General features: G+C 30.4%; 1 protein-coding gene across 1 annotated transcript; it reads left to right on the top strand.

Annotated features, from left to right (window-relative positions):
• Positions 1-376: 376 nt before the first annotated feature.
• LOC125067747 (gonadotropin-releasing hormone receptor) lies at positions 377-20,740 on the top strand. Its single transcript, XM_047676489.1, has 5 exons — positions 377-1,036; positions 1,863-2,046; positions 14,661-14,860; positions 17,188-17,309; positions 20,554-20,740. Exons 1-5 carry the CDS (start codon positions 377-379, stop codon positions 20,681-20,683), a joined length of 1,296 nt encoding a protein of 431 aa, XP_047532445.1. The 3' UTR covers positions 20,684-20,740.
• The last annotated feature ends 205 nt before the right edge of the window (positions 20,741-20,945 follow it).

The raw sequence follows: 20,945 nt of genomic DNA, 5'->3' as shown, positions 1-20,945 counted from the left end.
TTTGATTTTATTCTAATTATATAAAATAATTTTGTTTTGTAAAATATACTTTATTTGAAATAACTTTGTATATAAATAACTTTGTAGGACACAAATTATCAATTCATATCATATCAGTTCAACATTCTGATCAGATATGACGTATGAGGGATTTTACCGTACATAAATATGCAAATGCTTGAGTTAATGAAATAATGTTTGCTACATTTTCAATTGAAATTTTGTCCTAATTACTTACGTTTGACAATAATACCGGCGCAAATCATTTGTTTTGAAATATTTTCATTAAACAAATCCTCAGATAACTTTAAGTAACAATCTTTAACTCTGTTTCAGATCACGAAACAAAAGTATCATTGACTACGCATGACGAAACATGGAAAGCGTAGGCAGCAATACCACATTATTTAATGATTTACTTTATGCCAGCGAGTTCACACTTCAAAGAGAATTGAGTGATGTGCTATTGGGAACAAATACGTGGCCCATAGAGAAATGTGTGAAAGCACATTTAATGAATGAAACTTCAAGTAATGATATAACAAACCAAATATATATTTATAACGGTACTCAGATCATGTGCTTGGACCACGCACCTGTTTTAACTCGAAGCACTATTATACGGGCGACTGTGCTCTCTGTATTGGCGATGTTATCATTCTTTGGTAATTGTGCGACTATAATAAGTGTTCAAAGAGGCAAGAGATGTCGAAGACGAGCACGGCCATCCTGGACTGCCATATATAGTCTCATATTCCAACTCAGTATAGCAGATTTACTTGTAACAATATTTTGCATAGCCGGAGAAGCGGGTTGGTCGTTTGCCGTGCAATGGTACGCGGGGAATATTGGTTGCAAGCTGTTTAAATTTCTGCAAATGTTTGCTTTGTATTTAAGCACATTTATATTAGTGTTGATCGGAGTTGATCGGTGGTTAGCTGTCAAATATCCAATGAAAAGTATGGCTACTTCAACGAGGAGTGGAAGACTTGTAATTATAGCTTGGGTTCTAAGTTTTATACTAAGTATACCACAGGTTAGTATAAAAAAATTTAAATCAATATTCTATTCATATTCTTATTAATTATATATTCATATAATAGATTGCAATTTTCATTTAAATGATGTTAGTTCTATCTATGATGACGCGCCCTAATCTTTTTCCTATCGTTACAGTGTAAGTGTAATGTAAATGACTAGTATTGCTGCTGTTAGAGTTAGTTTTATTATTCCGTACAGAGTACTTATGTGGGCTCATGAACATTAATTAAAATTATCAATCGAATAATAGTATACTGGAAAAATGATTTGCTACTTATTTCTGACATTAAATCACATAGTTCTAGTTCTTTGAAACTTGCTTCAAATATTTAATTTGGGGACATTAAATTCTGAATTTTTATAACTAACTTTACCTAAGTTATTAAGTATTGCTCCATGGCGAAAGAATATCTGATAAGTAGGTACCTAACCAAACGGGTATGCACCTACCATCAAGTGTATATATATATAAGCCTCATTGATTATTTTTTATACAAAGAAACGAAAGGTTTTATGGCAACGTGCATGTTCAAGCTCTGAATAAATTATTTATTAAAAACAAATTATTTTTATTATAATTGTTTTTATATGATATCATTATTATCTTTTGTAACGTGTGTTATAATACTTATATATTGATAATAAGAGCCAATGGTTAAAATAAATACATATATTTTACCCAGGCAATTACTGCGAGATAAACTACAGCCAAAAAGCTATGTTTAAGTTACTCAATTCTTACTAAAACCTGTAATTCTCCACAGCTATTTTGTATTACGAACCGTGAATTTATTTAATTCTAATCATAAATGTTGTTTCAGACTGTGGTTTTTCGAGTTGCTAAAGGTCCGTTCATTGAAGACTTTTATCAATGTGTGACACATGGATTTTATGCGCAGAGATGGCAAGAGCAGGTGTATACGACGCTATCCCTCGTATTTATGTTTATATTGCCACTTATTGTATTAATTTCGACATATGTTTCAACGGTGAGAACTATAGCGAGTAAGTATTTTTATAAATACAATTAATAAATGCTTGTTTTAAAATTAGAATGACTCACTCACCTCACCATTGGCCACGTTTGAATTTGCGATTTAAACAAGGCGATAATTGTCAATACAGCTAACAAAAAAAATATAATTTATTATTGAAATCAGCTTAAGATTTTCAAAATGGAAGATTTATTAAATATAATCTTTTATCCGTATAATATTATATTTACATTATTTAAGTAAATTAATGTGTACTCTTTTTAAATGTTATCATCGAATTTCAGTTCACTTACATTCGTAGCATAAAACATCCCAACAGTTATAATAGCTTTTTGTAAATATAACTTCAATCCCTCGAGGCTTATCGTTAATTGGATACCAAATCTTTTAGCCCTTCATCTATGATTTATAAATAAATTATCTTTTAATTTATGCCATTATTAATATCATACACCATTCGCATGTGTGCGTTTGAGATCACACATACTAAAACTTACGTTTACGATTTAAATTAATTATGTGTAGCTTTATTTACAAACTGAGTTCTAGTAAAAGAGAAGGTTCTATTTTTGAAATTAATATTATTATGTATAGAATACGTCTATTATTTTTACTATATTTAATTTCTCGCAAACAACCAGTTCGAATTGAAAGATTAAATATGTGTTCTCTATTTAAAAAAAATGTCAATAGCTTAAACAGTCACATTTTATCTTTAGTTTAAATTATGTAACATACGTCAATAATTCTTATTAAAATTTATGAAATTAAAAAAAAACTTTAAAAGGAAAATTAAACCCGCCCTAAAAATAATAGAAATAAAACTGCAAAGTGAAAACCCGACTGCGAACAATTTTGAAGTATACTTGAAACTGAATTGAGTTATTTTACACTTGTTAGTGCTTTTTTGTTATTTATGAAGACGGTTTCAACTTAGTTTGAAACTACTTCTACAACTTCACTTGTGGTAACTTGCTAAAAATCGTTAGTATTAATAATAATTAAGTAAATGAGTTTATAATTGATTTCGAAAGAAAATATCGTGTAAGTCTAAATGTGCCTGATAAAGTTCTGACCCTTATATATGCATACTAGTAGCCTAGGAGTGGACCATTCACTGCTCGTTATTTTTTCTAATATAACCTTTGTTAAACGTTACTGTTCCAAGGACCTTAATTTATTAAAATCTATAGCCGTTCACCATCTACTTTCAAACCATCTAACGTAAAAAGTTTTTTTTCAATACTATAGGACCTATAACACACGCGATGAAACAAACGCTTCAGCTATATATATGTATATATATATATATATATTCGTATATACTTTACCTTTAAAAAAATCGCGCGTAATTTAGTTCACGTGAGTATTGTTTTTTTTTATAAGATATGTGTATAATAAATAATAAATCAATAAAAAACTGTTAACTTTAATCTTGCAATTTTATTGCCATTATAAGATACATAAATAACTAGTTACTCTTACAACTTCGCGCGGAATTTATATTCTGACGAAAATGCTTCAAGCACTTGTTTTTGTTGTAAAAAAGTTAATTAGAGGGTTCTCTATCCCGGAAATTGACCCCTCATAGGGTGAAAATGTTTGTCCTTGGTATTCAAGCAAAGTTCAACCAAATTGCATCAAAATCGACTAAGTGCTTTAAAAAGCGAAGCAGACAAGCAAAGTTAATTACGCATTTATAATATCAATACAAATTTATAAGAATCACCAATTTTTCATACGATCAAAACCTCATTTAAACCCAAAAAATCGAACAATATTCCGTATATTATTTTAAGTCGTACTCGAAAAACACATTTTCCTCTGGTAAATGGAGACAAAAGACTTTTACAATGATAAATTTTATCTATACCGTCCCAGGAGCTTATAGACATTTTATTTCGCCTTCGTGTGTGTATAGTTTTCTGTGTTCCTGGAACGGTTGAAATCAGTATGAACCTACGTATAATGCTACGTATTAGCGTAAAGCTAGTGAAACATTTACACTTTTTATTTTTATAACAATGACTAATATGATTACTTTTGCAAAATTACTGTCAATTTTAATTAAGTTATTGAAATAAAAACTATAATGATAAAAATATAAAAATATGTAGTATAAAGTAATCACGTGTGCTAAAGGATATTACAACGCTAATGACTTTTTAGTTGACTGCACACCTTGGGAATGAAATGATCTCCTCCAGACTGTTTCAAACAACTAAAATAAAATTATTATTGTACATGTAAAATGGAAAAAAAAAATATCCCGCCGGTTCTTCTCAGGTCCGAGGTGTTAAATTCTGAACCGGTGATTGATTTTCGACTATCAATAAGCAAGTGTCAAATCACGCTACAATATCCAAATAAATTAAATTCAAATAACGCGCACAAAGTCGCGGGCACAGTTAGTTCTAAAATATTTTTAAAATACAATTTATTGCTTTTTTCTGCTCAAACAATTTCTTCTATTTAAAAATATAACTAGTATTTTATAATTTTAAAAAATCGAATTATCTACAAAAAGCAGATGATTAGTTCATTACGATCCAACCCTGAGTGCAACGGTCATGCCACTTAGAATTCTACTCAATTGAATGCGTGTACGGAATTTCGTGTCTGTGCTGTTAACCGTAAAGGAGTTTGGTCATTGGGCCAAATCTAGTACATCAGTCACGTCATGGGGAAACTTAGAACAGGTATTATAATTAACACACATTTTAGAAGATAGATGACAAAATGAACAATTGTAAGTTAAATTCTTTTAAAAATACGACGCAATTAATATTTTGAACGACAAAAAAGGGTTTTTAATTTGAAAATAAATATATATGTAATATATTTATAATTCAATATCAAATACATTTGTAAAATATATGATTACAGTATGTACAGGGGATGTAATGATATATTATGTGTATTTTATTATTTAGCAAGAAAACTGTTTTGTATTCTAGTAAATATGACAATTGTATACGAAAAATTATAGTAGTACAGTAAAATTTAGATTACTTAATTTTGATTATATAATTAATCTTGTTTTTTGCGGCAAGAAAAACGCTTCATATGTCAAGCAAACGTTGCCACTGGTTTTGCAAAATTCAGTAATCCACTGTACCAGTGTCGTGAAATAACCTAAAAAACTTAAATGCTTAGTCCTTCGCAGAGTGAAGAAATATATCTACCTTAAGTAATACCATTTACAGTAATGTTTTGTCATGCCCATAACAGCAACAAACTTAAAATTCAGCAGGCTTCCTTTCGTTGATTGAGTGATCATCAAAGAAAATACATTACGAAATTTCACCTCTAAGGAAGGTAGACTTAATAAACTTTTCAAAAACTTCGTGAATTAAACATTACAAAGACATTTACAAAGAATTGACTTTCCAAAAACTTAAAAGGTGAAATAGCTTAGGAAAGTGGTGTCAATTCTCATTAAATTCTTCTTAACTGTGATTAGGGTTACAATTGACAGCGCTTTTATATTGAAAGAGAAATTTATTAAATTCAACTATCGAGCAGCGCAGTCAGCATATTAATACTTTTTAATTTCTATATATGAATAACATAGTTACATTTTCCTTTAATGTACTTACTGTATGATGTACTTCTTTTGTGTATACAAATTAAGCGTAGAAGAGATCTTGATGACCTCCTTGGTCGAGTAGTGTGTACACCGGTTATCATGGGTACGCCACTCCGAGGTCCCAGGTTCGATTCTCGATCTCGATTCCGACTCGATGTAGAAAAAATTCATTAGTTTTTTATGTTGTCTTGGGTCTGGGTGTTTATGGTACCGTCGTTACTTCTGAAAAACACAAGTGCTTTAGCTTCTTACATTGGGATCAGAGTAATGTATGTAATGTTGTCCAATATTTATTTATTAATTATAAGAATTGCTACTTCCATAAAAGGAGAGGCTCAGTGGAACTTTCCGTTGGAATTAAGTTCCTTTCGCTACACGAGTACACGTGGTTTTAAATAACTTTCATAATATAATAAGTTTACAATGTTTGAGAATAATTAAATGACGATGACAATTAAAAAAAAATGAATTTAAAACAATAATAGAAAATTCTTTAAATAATATTAAATAAATAGACAGAGAAAGAAAGAGACAGAGAGAATGAGAACGAGAGGGACAGATTGCCTGGAAGGCCATGATCACGCTTTTTCTTTACTTCAAGATTTCTGCCCGTTCACTCTACTATGATCCGCGTAAAAGAACTAAAATAAAAACACTACATTGATTAAGTAGTATTTATAACTCAAGTAGGCTCCTTCTATAAATATACATTTGTATCGTCATATTACAGGATTCAATTAATGGTAAAGTTACCGGTGCGGAATATATAATAAATTGAGTAGTTATTTTTTGCCAATTATAAATATATATGACAAATTATTTTTATATAGCTAACTAGATTAATTTTAATGTAATATATTCCTATAGAACTCAGGAATAATGTAGCTTTTTATATGGTGAAATATTTTTTTGGATTGGATCATTCGTTCCAGATATTACCTACCTAATAAATTTGTACTCATATTTAGTAAGTTTTAGTAACAATTGAAAGTACCTACCTTATATAGATAGTATAGACCTAAATTGAGACTATATTTATCTGAAAAGCCATTCAACAAGTTGATCGCCTTGAAGGTAGCTTTTAAATGAGAGTATTTTTATCTGAGAGGTCCTACTACGAATTCATTTCTTTGAAGCGTACTCTATAATTACCAACATTTAATACGTGGGTAATAGTTCGTATAAATATCAAATCAATTGAAATCACAGTAAAATTTGTCTATTTGAAACCGGTATACCACCAATGTATCCCCTAACCCACTTATCTCGATCTATCTAAAATGATATGTACCGTGTGACTGAAATTGCATTTATTCTAGCAACGAGATACAAACTATTGTTCTTTGACTGTAGAATCATTGGGCGAGATGGCCCACAGAGACATTTGAAGTTAGGGCAGTTTTGCATTATCGTACATTGAAAAAAATATATCAGTGCGTCTGGTAGTAAGAGTTAGTGTACCCGTTTTAACATCAAGCTTTTGCCCTAATTGAAATGAAATGAAATTCATGAATATATTTTCCTTCTCTTGTGGCTGAAATCAGTTTAGCAACTATCATCAATAATAATAATGTATAATACGTTTCACTGCATATAATAATGCTTATATATATATATATATATATATATATATATATATATGATTATTTTTTATATTAAACATTTTTACCGTCGGACTTTGAGGAGCATTAGGTTTAACAAATGAATATAATGGTAAGCGATCCTAACACTCTTGTTAATTCTCTCAGTATAAATAAATACATATTACAGCACACCTCACGATTTTTTTTGAAACTTTCTCACAAAGGTTTTATGATATATCCATACAAAAACCGAATGACAAAATTACGATGTATTTTATTTCGATTGATGTGATTTTATTTCCTTTTTGATATAAATATAAAGGGTCTTTATATAATCATGAATATTATTGTCGTTCTTCAGGTCAGATAATAATCGTTCCTAATTTGAAAAGTTGCGAACTACAAATCTTCAAATTAGCTTTTTTCTTATAAAACGTAAAACATTGAAAAAGTATGTATAGAATTATACAGCCTATAATTTTTATAAACAAATATTGTTGAAGTGAATAAAGACGGGTGATTGTATAAAGATACATTAAATAAAGAATTTTTGACTTTTTGTGTGCCTCGTAATACTAACGAGTTTGCAAAGACACACCCACATTCCCGAATATACGAGTAAACTGAAATACACAAACAACCCATGAGTTGTTTTCTTAGTATGACAGCTAGCAACGCCTATGGGCCCGTCTAGAAACTGGTTAAAGTCAGATAATTCCTATTCATTACATTACATTTTTACGTAGATAGAATTCATTACATACATTACATTAGCAACCTGTAAATTTCCCACTGCTGGGCTAAGGCCTCCTCTCCCTTGAGGAGAAGGTTTGGAGCATATTCCACCACGCTGCTCCAATGCGGGTTGGTGGAATACACATGTGGCAGAATTTCGTTGAAATTAGAGACATGCAGGTTTCCTCACGATGTTTTCCTTCACCGCCGAGCACGAGATGAATTATAAATACAAATTAAGCACATGAAAATTCAGTGATGCCTGCCTGGGTTTGAACCCGAAATCATCGGTTAAGATGTACGCGTTCTAGCCACTGGGCCATCTCGGCATGGCCCAGTGGTTAGAACGCGTGTAGATAGAATTCAAATAGAGCTTATTCCAAAACAAATTACTATTCGCATTAAAACGAAATCGAAACGAATTAGTAATTTCTTTTGGCACAAACCCTCGTTTATTCTTTGATATATAAATGATATATTAAATATCGGGAAAGTTTGAAATAAAACCAAACAGTTAGTTTTTCAACATCCTTTATTTTACTATTTTTGTTGTTAAGACGTTTATATCATAAATCATAATATATAACTTTATCGGTCAACATGATTGTTTTCTCAAAAAATCAAAAGTCATCATCATAGTTATTTTTTTTTATGGCATTGGTTAGCGGACGAGCACATGGGCCACCTGATGGTGGTGATGTAAAAAATATTAACTATTCCTTACATCACCTATGCGCCACCAACCTTGAGAACCAAGATGTTATGTCCCTTGTGCCTGTGATTACACTGGCTCACTCACCCTTCTAAGCGGAAAACAACAATACAGAGTACTATTATTTGGCGGAAGAATATCTGATGAGTGGGTGGTACCTACCCAGACGGGCTTGCACAAAGCCCTACCACCAAGTAATAAGTTAAGCTAATTTACACATATTATATTTACATTAAATTATATTAACGAATTATACGCCTACTTATTGAATCTCTTTGTCCATTAGTGAAACCCTTACAAAAATCTGATTTTTGAGTTTATCACGTACAGACATCTCATATGTTAAAATATGTAGTAATTATTTTAATATTGCAAGCAAAGGTTTAACTGATTCATTTCCGACCGACCGACCGACCGTTAGGTTATGTTACATACGCTATCGCCATGACGCCGTACGTGTGTACTCAACCTTATTTTCATTTTATGGGTTTACTTCTCGATTTAAATTGAATTATTATATATATTAGGTAAATAAATAGTCTAATATTAATGGAAAAAAACATTTACAAAACAGTTACATATTTATTTATTAATATTTTAAGACTGACAACTTTGTGTTTCGGTACATACGAAATTGTAGCATTGTAATTTTCATGTAAAAATGAAAACTAAGTTAGCTACAGTTCTATAACAAAATAAATTTTAAAGAACCTTTCAATACATATTTTTAATTGAGAAATGGTTTGTTCACTTTTTTTTGTGAACGATTTCATTCAAAAAATTCTGAACGAATATTAAAAATTCGTTCGCCCATGAAAACTATTTTATTAGTAGCTAAAAATATTTTATTAAAAAAAGTAAAACTTACGCAAAATAACTGCGAAATAGAAAGTTGTCTGGCTTCTATAGAGAAGACTTTCTATTTCGCATTCACTTCTAGGTCTCATCCTATGATGAGACCTAGAAGGCACTTCAGCCTGAGTATCGAAGTGGAGTATTCTTAGGAATTCTGAAGTTCTCATCTGTAGCAAATATTCACAACAAATGCACTTGAAAGAAAATGCTTGAAATACAACATTTTATGGTTATATAGCTTCTTCAGGAATTTTATAGAATCGCAATCCTCTTCGGGTAGCAAAATTGTTTTCATGCTACCATTCTGTAAAAGGAGTTAAGTTTAAATAAAGCTATTTTGTACGGGTTAAATAAAACCGTAATAGTAGTCAACATAAAGAGTGTATTCATAACTACGCCGTTTTCTCATTCGGGAAGTACGCATTATGTCATTAAGCATAGTCAAAATAAGAAAATTTGTACATCTATCTGTTGAAAGGGTCTTGTTCTGGAAACAGATGCAATACAAACTTTGAACTGGACTGGAAAAACATTAAATGAAACACTTAAAAGGTTTTTGTTGTAATAAAGTTTATTTGAATATTTATTTTTGTATAATAAACTGGAAATTTATATAATAAATTCGCTTACCAAGCCAGCCCACCCATTTATTCTATTTTTGGGAATTACCCACAAAATCACATATATAATTATACACTCATTTACAACAAATAATTATTTTAGTATCTGCGGAGTTATCTAGGTTTTATTTTTGGTCGTCAAACTAATTCCATCAGGGAGAAATTTGATTACTCACTGTACAGACTCATTAAAGTTATAAATATACATATTAAACATCGTTTGGGTTAGAACTAATGTTCTTTACTGAACTCAAAATACTGTTAAATTAAGATAATATTTCGGTTCGAAAAATAATATTAAACTTGTAAATGATTCGTGCGAATTCAATTAAGTTATGTTCTAATTCTAAGTACGTTATCAGCGTTCACTTATTAAACTTAGCTCAAAGTTTTTATTATTTTTATTATACTAACTGAGAAATTTAGGACTACACTAAAGAGAAATCGAATTATAATATATACATATAAAAACTGCTTAAATTCCCATTTGTTTGTGATTGGTACAATACATAGAATCTTTATTTTCTGAGACAAAATATTATAATGACTCTCGTTTTTTTTCTTTAGATAAATAATTCGAAATGGCGATGCAGACTGTTACCGCTGATAGTTAGCATAGATTAGTAGCATAGTTGTAACTTTCAATAATCAGACCTTTCAATACTAAGGGTACTAAATAGTTACATACAAATACGAAAGCAATAAATTTTTATTAATGTATACGAAATATAAACGAAAACAAATACTGTTGAATAGTTACAAAGAAAAATCATTTACATCAAACGTAACATTTGCGTTAACGGAAATTAGCCTACACGTCAAAACATTCTGAAAGGAAGAATGGCGTCAGACAGATAGTTGACAGTAAGCCCCAGATATTTTCCATATAACTGACAAATGAAACTTAAACTTAAAGCGATTTCAAATGAAAGCGATTTTTGATAAAAAAATACTATTTTGAGTTATCCAACTTTAATTGTTGCTCAGGTAAAATCAAACTGAGCGAGTCCGCTATTCTAGATTTATAATCAACATTAGTATACTGGCAATACAATAATATATTTATATAATATCTTTTTACATATTTCAAACATATTTTTTTTTACCGGGCATAATTGAATTATCTTTCTTTTTTACCACAAATGTTGCCATTACTTACCGTAACGCTCATAACATTATTAACAACTGAAAAGTTGTTGATGTTGATTACTTCGTTGGTTTTGTAAGACTTGTAGCTACCTAATAAATCTCAAGAACCTGGTTTAAAATTATGGTTCGGGCCAATTACATGTGATTGGATTTTTATATAGAAAACACGTAAAACCGTCCTACGCTTGAAGTACATTCGATATTTTTGGAATGCCGTTCTGGCGTCCATCAGATTATTACTTTCATGAAATAAATAATTGAGAGTGCAATTTTTTACTAACGTTATTTTTATTACTTGAAAATTAAAAAGCTTGCCGTCCCTCAAGGATGACGTATTTTAAGTTGAATCAAGTATCGATAAACAATGAGAGTATAAATATTGTTGGGCTAAAATAGAGCTCGATTAGGTTCAGCAACATTCTGCTACGCTAAAATATTTAAATAATAAAAACACAGTTACACAAAGGAATGAAGTAGATAGTTTAAATATTAATAGTTGATACCTAAAGTGTCCACGTTAAAATTATAATTAATCAAAATATTTTTAAAAACACTTATGACTTTTGAACTAAGATTTTTAATTTTAAAAGCATTAAGTGAAAGACGTAAGCTTCAAAATTTGAAAACATTTTGAAACAGATGGATCTGAATCTAAAAAAAAATATCTAATAAAATTTTTTTGTTGCAATTTCTATAAAATTTATCTGATAACAATTGATATTTAAGTTGTCCACGTATAAATTAAAATGAATCAATGTATTATAAAATAATAATAATAATACAAAGAATGCCACCAAACTGAAAATTATGAATACAAATAAAAATAAAATAAAAGTAAATTGTATCATTCGCTTATTCTCATCCCATCTATTTGAAGTCGGCAAAGGCTTTATAAAATTACAAGAGAACAAGACGGCAACTGTTTCCGACGGACGTCTAACGCGACCTGACTTTAACTCGCCTTGACAATATGTTTAGTGGTCTTTAAGTATTCTGCCATAGTGACAGAATACTTAAAGTATATCATCATACAAATACACTTTAATTCAATAGATAAAGAAATATTTAATCGGTGATTGGATCTGTAGTGTTCTAGAGTCTTGGCAAGCGTAGCAAAAACTCAGAGTAGAAAAGAAGGCTATGTCCAGCAGTGGTTGAGAATAGGATGATAATGATGATGATGTAATCGACAAGATATTTTTAAGTTATTTTTTTGTTTTAAATGTGTATATGTTTCACTTCCAACCAGCTTGATGCTCCCTGTCATTATTTTTCCAACGTATTCCATTGTGGGTTGCTAGATACATGTGGTAGGATTTCATCCGATACATATTACAGTAGAATTTCTTCCAATAGGTATGACATTCTTCATGATGTTTTCCTTCCCTCCTGAGCAGAAAACACAAATTTAACATATGAAAAATCAGTGGTGAATTAGTTTTGCCATGTTTCTGGTGTATATCACTTCAGATTCACATATTGTAGCTACTAGACCCTCTCAACTCATTCTGGAATCTTGAGAAATAATTAGGTAGGTAGGTATATTAGTTACGTCATAGTCGTCATTGATTGTAAAATTAGAATTAAATGCGGTCACTGCTAGTATCATCACTACTAGTATCCTTTCATACGCATCTTGCGTCACTAGATAAAGTAATTATCTGTTTCATTATACACGTGGGAATTGCATTAGGCTTTTCTGATGTATCGAATATTCGTATTTACCGTATCTCATACAAACCATAACATGTTGAATTCCTCTTGAGTTGTACAGTAATTTGGTGGTTGTCAGTGAAGGATACATGCCATTTCTAAAACTCACGTCATAAGGCTCACGTGACGTGGTAAATTATTACAATGATCGATAAAAATGCATTTGGAGTGCCGGTTTTTTTTTATAACTCGTTAAATTTAGTCGTTAATAACGTGCTAATTTTCGAAGCTGTTGTACAATCACATGTCACATATCAGCGTTCCCATCTAACTACCGTGTTTATAACCAGTTAATTTGTTTTTTCATGCCATGGTTGATTTAAATAACGGTCATAATTTACTATTTCTTACATACAATTATGGCATCATGCTGTATAATATTACGTTTTTTTTATGGCATTGGTTGGCGGACAAACATATGGGCCACCTGATGGTCACCACCGCCCATAGACAAAGGCTCTGTAAGGAATATAATTAACCATTCCTTACATCACCTATGCGCCACCAATCTTGAGAACTAAGATGTTATGTTCCTTGTGCCTGTGATTACACTAGCTCACTCACACTTCTAACCGGAACACAGCAATACTAAGTACTGTTATTTGGCGGTAGAATATCTGATGAGTGGGTGGTACCTACCCAGACGTGCTTGCACGCCCTACCACCAAGTAACAAAGCCCTACCACCAAGTACAAAGCCCTACCACCAAGTACAAAGCCCTACCACCAAGCAAATAGTATTAATTTATTACTTAAAAAGAATGTTTCCATGTATATTTCGTTGCTATTTTACCTTTCTACTTGACAAACACATCTGTATGTAAAATGATGAAGTACAGTCGCAAGCAATTAACATAAAATCCTTCAAATCCAAGGTTGCGTCGTTTGTGTTATTAAAGATAAGATGCTTAACATCTGACTGGAACGAAATATAAATTATCGCTTAGTATTATAATAAAATCTTTGCGCTCTTCGTATCCGAATTATTACAGCGTTTTGTATATGTTCAAAAGTCAAAATCAAAATCAAATTACTCTTTCTTCTTGTAGGCTCATAAAAGTTAAGTCACTTTCTAATCGTCATGTTATGTTGTTGAAATAAATTACAGAGAAGATAATATCTGGCTAGTAACTCAGTAGTTACTCTTTTGCACTTTTTTAATGACATTATTGTTTAAGCAAATATGAAATCTATTTTGTATATTTTATGTCTATTATGATTTATCTAAATCAACGAATTGGTCGTTGATTTAGTGGCTAGTTTATAGTATGTGTCATGGTCCTTGAGTAAATTTTTGTGAGGCCAATAAAAACCTATTTATTTTTTCTGACAAGATATTCTCAGTTGTGGTATAATATCTTAAGTCAAATTATATTGAAATTATAGTGAATGTTCCAAAAACGCTTAGCAGGACATTATTGTGATTTTAGAACTAATGATCGATGGTAATTCATAATGTAATCTAATTCATTTATTCTCCTCACCATAACATTGAATAGTTTTACGAATTAAAAAAAAAAAAAAACTAAAAACCCTGATGATATTTTTCCATAATCCGAAATGTAAAATTATTTTCTAAATTTCCTTTCGTTTTAAATTATAGCATTCAAACATAAAATTTACATTCCAGTTCTATAATTTGATTCTGAACTATTCAATATTCTTACAGAGAGCGAAAAGGTGTTTCTACCGGAAGTTTCGAGGCAGGAGACATTTTTAACGCCAGATATGAATCGTAGGCGACTTATTGATAGAGCCAAGATGAAGTCTTTAAGGATGTCAATTGTAATTGTAACTGCATTTATAATATGGTGGACGCCATACTACGTCATGATGATTATATTTACATTCCTTAATCCAGACAAAAATGTAAGTATTGATTTATCTAAGTTATTGAAATAGAACTAAACACCACAAAGGCCCATTAATACTTGAAATGTCAAGATCTTATATACATTCCGTAAAACAAAACGTAAGCGCGATTCAGAAATATGTATTTACATTTTAGTTTCAAAATATGTCAATGATGTTGCACGATATGTAAGGGTTTTCACCGCTAATGTAAAATATCGACAAGCTTAATCAACACATTATTCTAACTTGATGGTATTTTTATGGTACTAGAGTTTTATCGTTTTATTTATATATTATATGCAGTAAAGATTTTAAAACTTAATTACAATTTAAGCCTTAGTTGGGTTAGTCATTCACATGAAAATACATCTAATACAAACTTTTAGAACACTATTCGGCTTAAAGTAATATTTATTTTTTATAAATTAATAAAGGAAACGAATATATTATTTCCACGATTCATAAAAAATTTAATCAAATTTTATTAGAATCGGCTGTGACATTGATGCAGTAATTAACATTCACTAAATATCACATGAAATGATTTCATTGTCTAAATTCATTAACATTCTCATATTTTTAAATAATATTATTGCATTTTTTTTTTCGGTAAAAATAGCATGCACATAACAAGAAAAGGAAGGAGAGAGGATAATTTTTTTTACATACATTACATACATGCAGGTTTCCTCACGATGTTTTCCTTCGCCGCCGAGTACGAATGAATGAATTATAAACACAAATTAAGCACATGAAAATTCAATGGTGCCTGCCAGGGCTTGAACCCGAAATTATCGGTTAAGATGCACGCGCTCTAACTACTGGGTCATCTCGGTTCATATATGTTTGATTACATTTGATTATTTTATTTATATTATAATTAAGTTTTACAATAAAAAAACCCATATTGTCCATATTGTCAATACTAAGTCTCGCGTTTTTGATATTTAGAACATAATTAAGAACATATCAGATAGTATCAAATACAAATACGTAATAGGCAACTTAGTTTGTTCAACTACCTAAATACGTATACAAATCTAAGCTGAAACGAAATTCGATTACCTCTAGGTAACAAACTTCTAATTGCGCAGTGATATTGGAGTTATGATTTAACTCACACATTTAGTAGACGTAGAAGTGCCTTTTATGCTTATATACTTTGTAAAATGGATTTAGATTTATGAGGTGAACGACACTATCCCTCTGCTTGTAGTATAATTCATTGTTATCGTTTATTCAATATCAATTCTCGGGTCATCTGTGCGATTCTTTAAGCATCCAATTTGTAACTCACTCGTCAATAGTTGATAACCTACTTAAAATGACACGCGATTTTAATATATGTTTCGTATAAATTTTTTAATTGTTATAGTCAATATCGTATTCTGAAATTGACGTTCGTATTCTGTGGTGAGTTTCGAATTTCTTCTTACATAATACTTCTACAGACTAAAAATAATTATTGAGTTTTATGTTATGTAATTATCAGAAGTCGGAATTAGGATGTTACACTTCCCTATCGGGGGGAGCACGTAATGCTGTTAGTACTGTATCTCTCCAGTTGCGTCGAATTTCCATCCCACTCGACAATCAGATTACGGCAATAGATTGCTTGACGGCTTGCACACACATATTCCGTCTAATGCACCATAATAGGCTCTAAGTTATTCATTTTTATTGTGTCATAAAACTAGATCAAACAGTTTTTGATATGTATACAGAATCCTTATGTGTTAAATATAATAAATTATATTTAAAACGAAAATATTAATGAAAATAAATTTAAATAAAAAATACTTAAAATGCATGAAATTACCGGGTTAAAGGTACGACAGAATAATTTAAACTAATTTCGATATGAGTTTATTGTTGAACAAATACAATACAATGGTGCGTTTTATAAGATATAGTAGACATAAATCTAATCGCGTGAATTAATCTGAGTGAGAAACGCTCGCGATTTCAATAGGTCTTAGAATAAGTGAGACAACTAAAAATAAAAACAACAAAAAAAAAAAAACAAATTAATTTATATTTGTTTAGTTTATTTTATTAAAATACAAATAATTTAACGCAAAGAGGTACGCCTTCGTAAGGGAATAGATCTTAATATAAAAAGATTTTATTCGACTCTTTACGACACTTATTTACACTTCACAAGGTTAATTAATTTAAACCCGTTTTAAGATTCCAACATGTCAGAATGTAATAACATCATCATTGTTACATTTATTTATAACAAAAAAATATCTACTGAAAATGAAAAGTTCATAGCATCATTGTCCGTTGAAATTACAATAAAGTATAAATTTTAAATATTTCACTTTATTTGCTTGCAGTTAAGCGAAGATCTTCAATCAGGAATATTTTTCTTCGGTATGTCGAACAGTCTAGTCAACCCTGTCATATACGGTGCTTTCCACTTATGGCCAAAAAAGAAACGTTCCCGACATAGTGACAGGTAATATATATTTTTAAATTAATCTCGTGACCTTTATTTATAATGAAATTAACTACCTGGCCAAGCTTCGCACGGGTTGTTGGCATGCATACACCGTCCATGTCGTAATACATACATATACATACCTTTTGGTTTACGCAGCGCACACCTGAAAAGTTCGCAGTTGGCATATTTTATAACGACATTTTTAACAACCATCCCCATATTGCAGCCACTTTATAACTACCAGTTGAAACTTTAATGAATTATACACCTAACCTAAACCTTTCCCAAATATCACTTTGCTTAATTATTTAATTTGGTCACAAAAGATTTTATTTGCTTGCATTTATTATTGATTGATTATTATTGATCAGTCATTTAGTAGTGAATTTTACATAATTTTATTGAAACTTTTTTTTCTAACATATGATTTAACGTCGCTCGGCCTAATATTAACGTATCCTATTCTATTTATTTAACTTTTAAATGTTAATAATTAACATTTAAAAGTTTCAATAAACAAAAGAATATTTTGATAGTATACGTCCATCACAGCGAAACTCTCTTAATGCCACGATTATTTTGTTAGGAATACTCCACTGTTCAAATACGCCAGTAAATAAGCGTGTATATAACCAAATTAGTTACTCCCATTTGGGTGGGGACGACTCACTCACCGTCTGTTCTACAGCCATACAGTAATACTCAGTTATAATCGTGTTCCGGTTTGAATAGCCATTGTAGCTACTTACAATAAGGGACATAAGTTCTTACTTCCCAAGTTTAGAGGCCCATTGGCGCTGTAAAGAATGATTAATATATCTTATAGCATCAATTTCTATGGGCGACGATGCCCACTAACCTTTAGGCCAATCCGGCAGTCTATTTTATAAAAAAGCATGTTTTAAAATAACTTGTACGTTGGTGAAAAACAATTCTAAGAGTCTAAGATATCGTGGCTTTTTGTTTTACGCGTATCATAAATGTTAGTTCATGTAATGCACATCAAGTTTTAGTAATTTACTGCATACTTGTTGTTTGTTAATAAAAAAAAACTATTTAATTAAAAGCACTTTTTTATCACTCAATGCGCTTGAATTTAATTTCACAAATGTGGTTTGGTAGATGTTATATGTGACAGAATTTCTCCGAAATATCCAGGTTTTCTAACAATGTTTACCTCTAGCGGTGAAGATTAATTAAAATAAAATCATAAATTCGTCACACGAATCCTCAGTTGTACTTCCTCGAATCGTAACGCACACGATCTTTGATTAAGAAACGCGAATTGCTTTTTCAACATAATATCAGCTGTACTAAGTATTTGTTCTGTAAAAGTAAAATTTGTTCTTAAAGAATGATTTCGTGATGTTTAAAATATAAATAAGTTCTACTGTTTTTTAATAATTAATTTTACAGTTGAATACACGTATGTTTTCAAGTATATCTGTGAAGTTTACTAAATAAAATACTTTCGATTGTCATTTGAATGATAAAGTTTATGTTTATAATACTATTTACAAATATACAACGTCTAATGGTGTTCAACTATGACTAATAATGTATATTTCCTACAGAGAATAATGATAGTATATCTATATTCACATTTAACAATTCTTCTTCGAAGTAAATACATATATTTTCATGCACACACATTCGTACTTACGTATGAACACAAACTCAAACATACATATATAAAACAAATAATTTCATTTTGGTAACCAAAAAACGTAGAAAGAACAAGTCTTATAAAAAAATAGTTTTTAGTAACTTAAAATAAGAAAATGGAATAGAACAATGTCGGGTGTAAACTTAATATTACAAAAAATAAAATTAATGTAATTTCTTATATATTACTTTATAATGTATAATTTGAATATAGCGTACGTTTTCTTTGTTCTATTCGAATAAAAAGTTAAGTTTGCAATATTGAGAGGAAACCTACTAATCTTAATACGGGATGAGACAAGCCTTTCGCTTAAATAAGCTCGGCTTAGCGTGTTCGACTGAAATTAAAGTTGGCGCTTATCACGTCTTGAATCTATTTATTTTGAAAGTATATCAAATTCTAAAGTTGAATTACATTTTATTCTACAAAATAGCCGTATCTAAACAACATCTCTGGAAATTTTAAAAATTGGTAATTTTACAGATTTTCACGTGCTTTGACGTTCTTTTTAAATGTTCATTGCCGCTTCGTATCTCTGCCGTTCGCGTCCGTATATTGGAAAAATGACGCACAAAAGCAGTTTATTGAAAACTTTTTCAAAACTCATTTGTGATGAAAATATAGTTATATGAAACAGATGCATAAAATTGTCGGAATTTTTTTTTAGTAATATTTGAAATTTCAATAATATGATATGCAAAAAACAAATAGAACAGCGCAAGCTATTGTATTCACAAAGCATAATTATATACAATAATTAATGATATAAAGTTAAGTAGTAACGGATGTTCTCGGGTAAAGAATGGTAAATTTCGTCCAAGTCCGATAACTGTTATGAATTGGTCTGTCTAGAGCATTCATTATAATATCATAATTGCTATATACATACCCAAATGTTATCTAAAAGCAGAGTTAGATTCAACGAGCTAAGTAACCCGTTAGTTTGTAAAACTCCATCATTTAAGTGAAAAGGAAGAATTAAACAAATATGCTCATTACAAATATCATTTTTCTGAGATAAAAAGTAGCCTAATTAAGGTAATAACCCTTTTATATCAAATCACATCAAAGTCTCATAAAATCAAAACCAGTTCTGTAATCTTATTGTGAGGAAGAAATATCCCACTGCTCGACAAAGGCCTCCACTCTTCTTGAGGACTTGGCTCTACGTAATTGTCTCACGTAAAGAACAAAGCCGCTAATGTCTAATCTATAAGCGTGACGTTTTAAAATTAGTACACATCGCCGTTCTCCTTTTATAATTGAGTACGATAGTGTTAAGTGAGATTTGTTTTTTTGGTACTTTTTGTTAAGAGCATGTTGCCACTGCATTATTGTATCATCAATGCACCACTACGAGTATGTTATGAGCGTCGTTCACTACACTGGGTCATTGTTGGAACTGGAACACAACTATATAAATTATTTTTAATTGGCAGTCGAATAGATGATGAGTGGAGTTTGAGAACTTACACGAATTCACAGAAACCCGTACCATAAACACAAACACACTAACTCAAAACAAAAACACACACTCTTATACTTTAAAGGGAATGTTAAATCAATAAACATTTTTTTTTATTTTGGTTGCAGAGAATCCGGAGGTCATCATGCATCTTTACTTCGTCGTGGCGACCATACCTCATCTGTGAGGTTAACGACGATACGATCTCTCAGATCGTCTGCAAAATATTCAAATGTACAAAATATGAGTTTATTATAACCCATCAATAAAATCGGACTGAATACTCGTCCAATCTTTGAAGAAACATGTTAGATCCAGTGATAATAAACTAGTCATTTTTTAAGTGCTTCTTGTATAGATAGATTTAATGTATTTATGTAAATAGTTAAAGTTATGTTAATAATATGATTTGAATGAATGTATATTTTTATTTTGAAAGTGGTTTATGAAATGAAATGGAAATAAACTTATTATGATGATGCTAAGCTTACTTAATTACTGAAAAAAGAATGGTATTTAA

The sequence above is a fragment of the Vanessa atalanta genome, chromosome 12 (assembly GCF_905147765.1).
Source record: "Vanessa atalanta chromosome 12, ilVanAtal1.2, whole genome shotgun sequence".
NCBI lineage: Eukaryota > Metazoa > Arthropoda > Insecta > Lepidoptera > Nymphalidae > Vanessa > Vanessa atalanta.
The sequence above is the reverse complement of the archived record's forward strand: the minus strand, read 5'-3'. Positions and strand labels throughout refer to the sequence as shown.

Excerpts from the sequence above, each read along its gene's own strand:
- LOC125067747 (XM_047676489.1), top strand. The coding sequence starts at position 377 with ATGGAAAGCGTAGGCAGCAATACCACATTATTTAATGATTTACTTTAT. Across the intron at positions 1,037-1,862 it reads TTATACTAAGTATACCACAG|ACTGTGGTTTTTCGAGTTGC; the intron begins GTTAGTATAAAA and ends ATGTTGTTTCAG. Across the intron at positions 14,861-17,187 it reads TCCTTAATCCAGACAAAAAT|TTAAGCGAAGATCTTCAATC; the intron begins GTAAGTATTGAT and ends ATTTGCTTGCAG.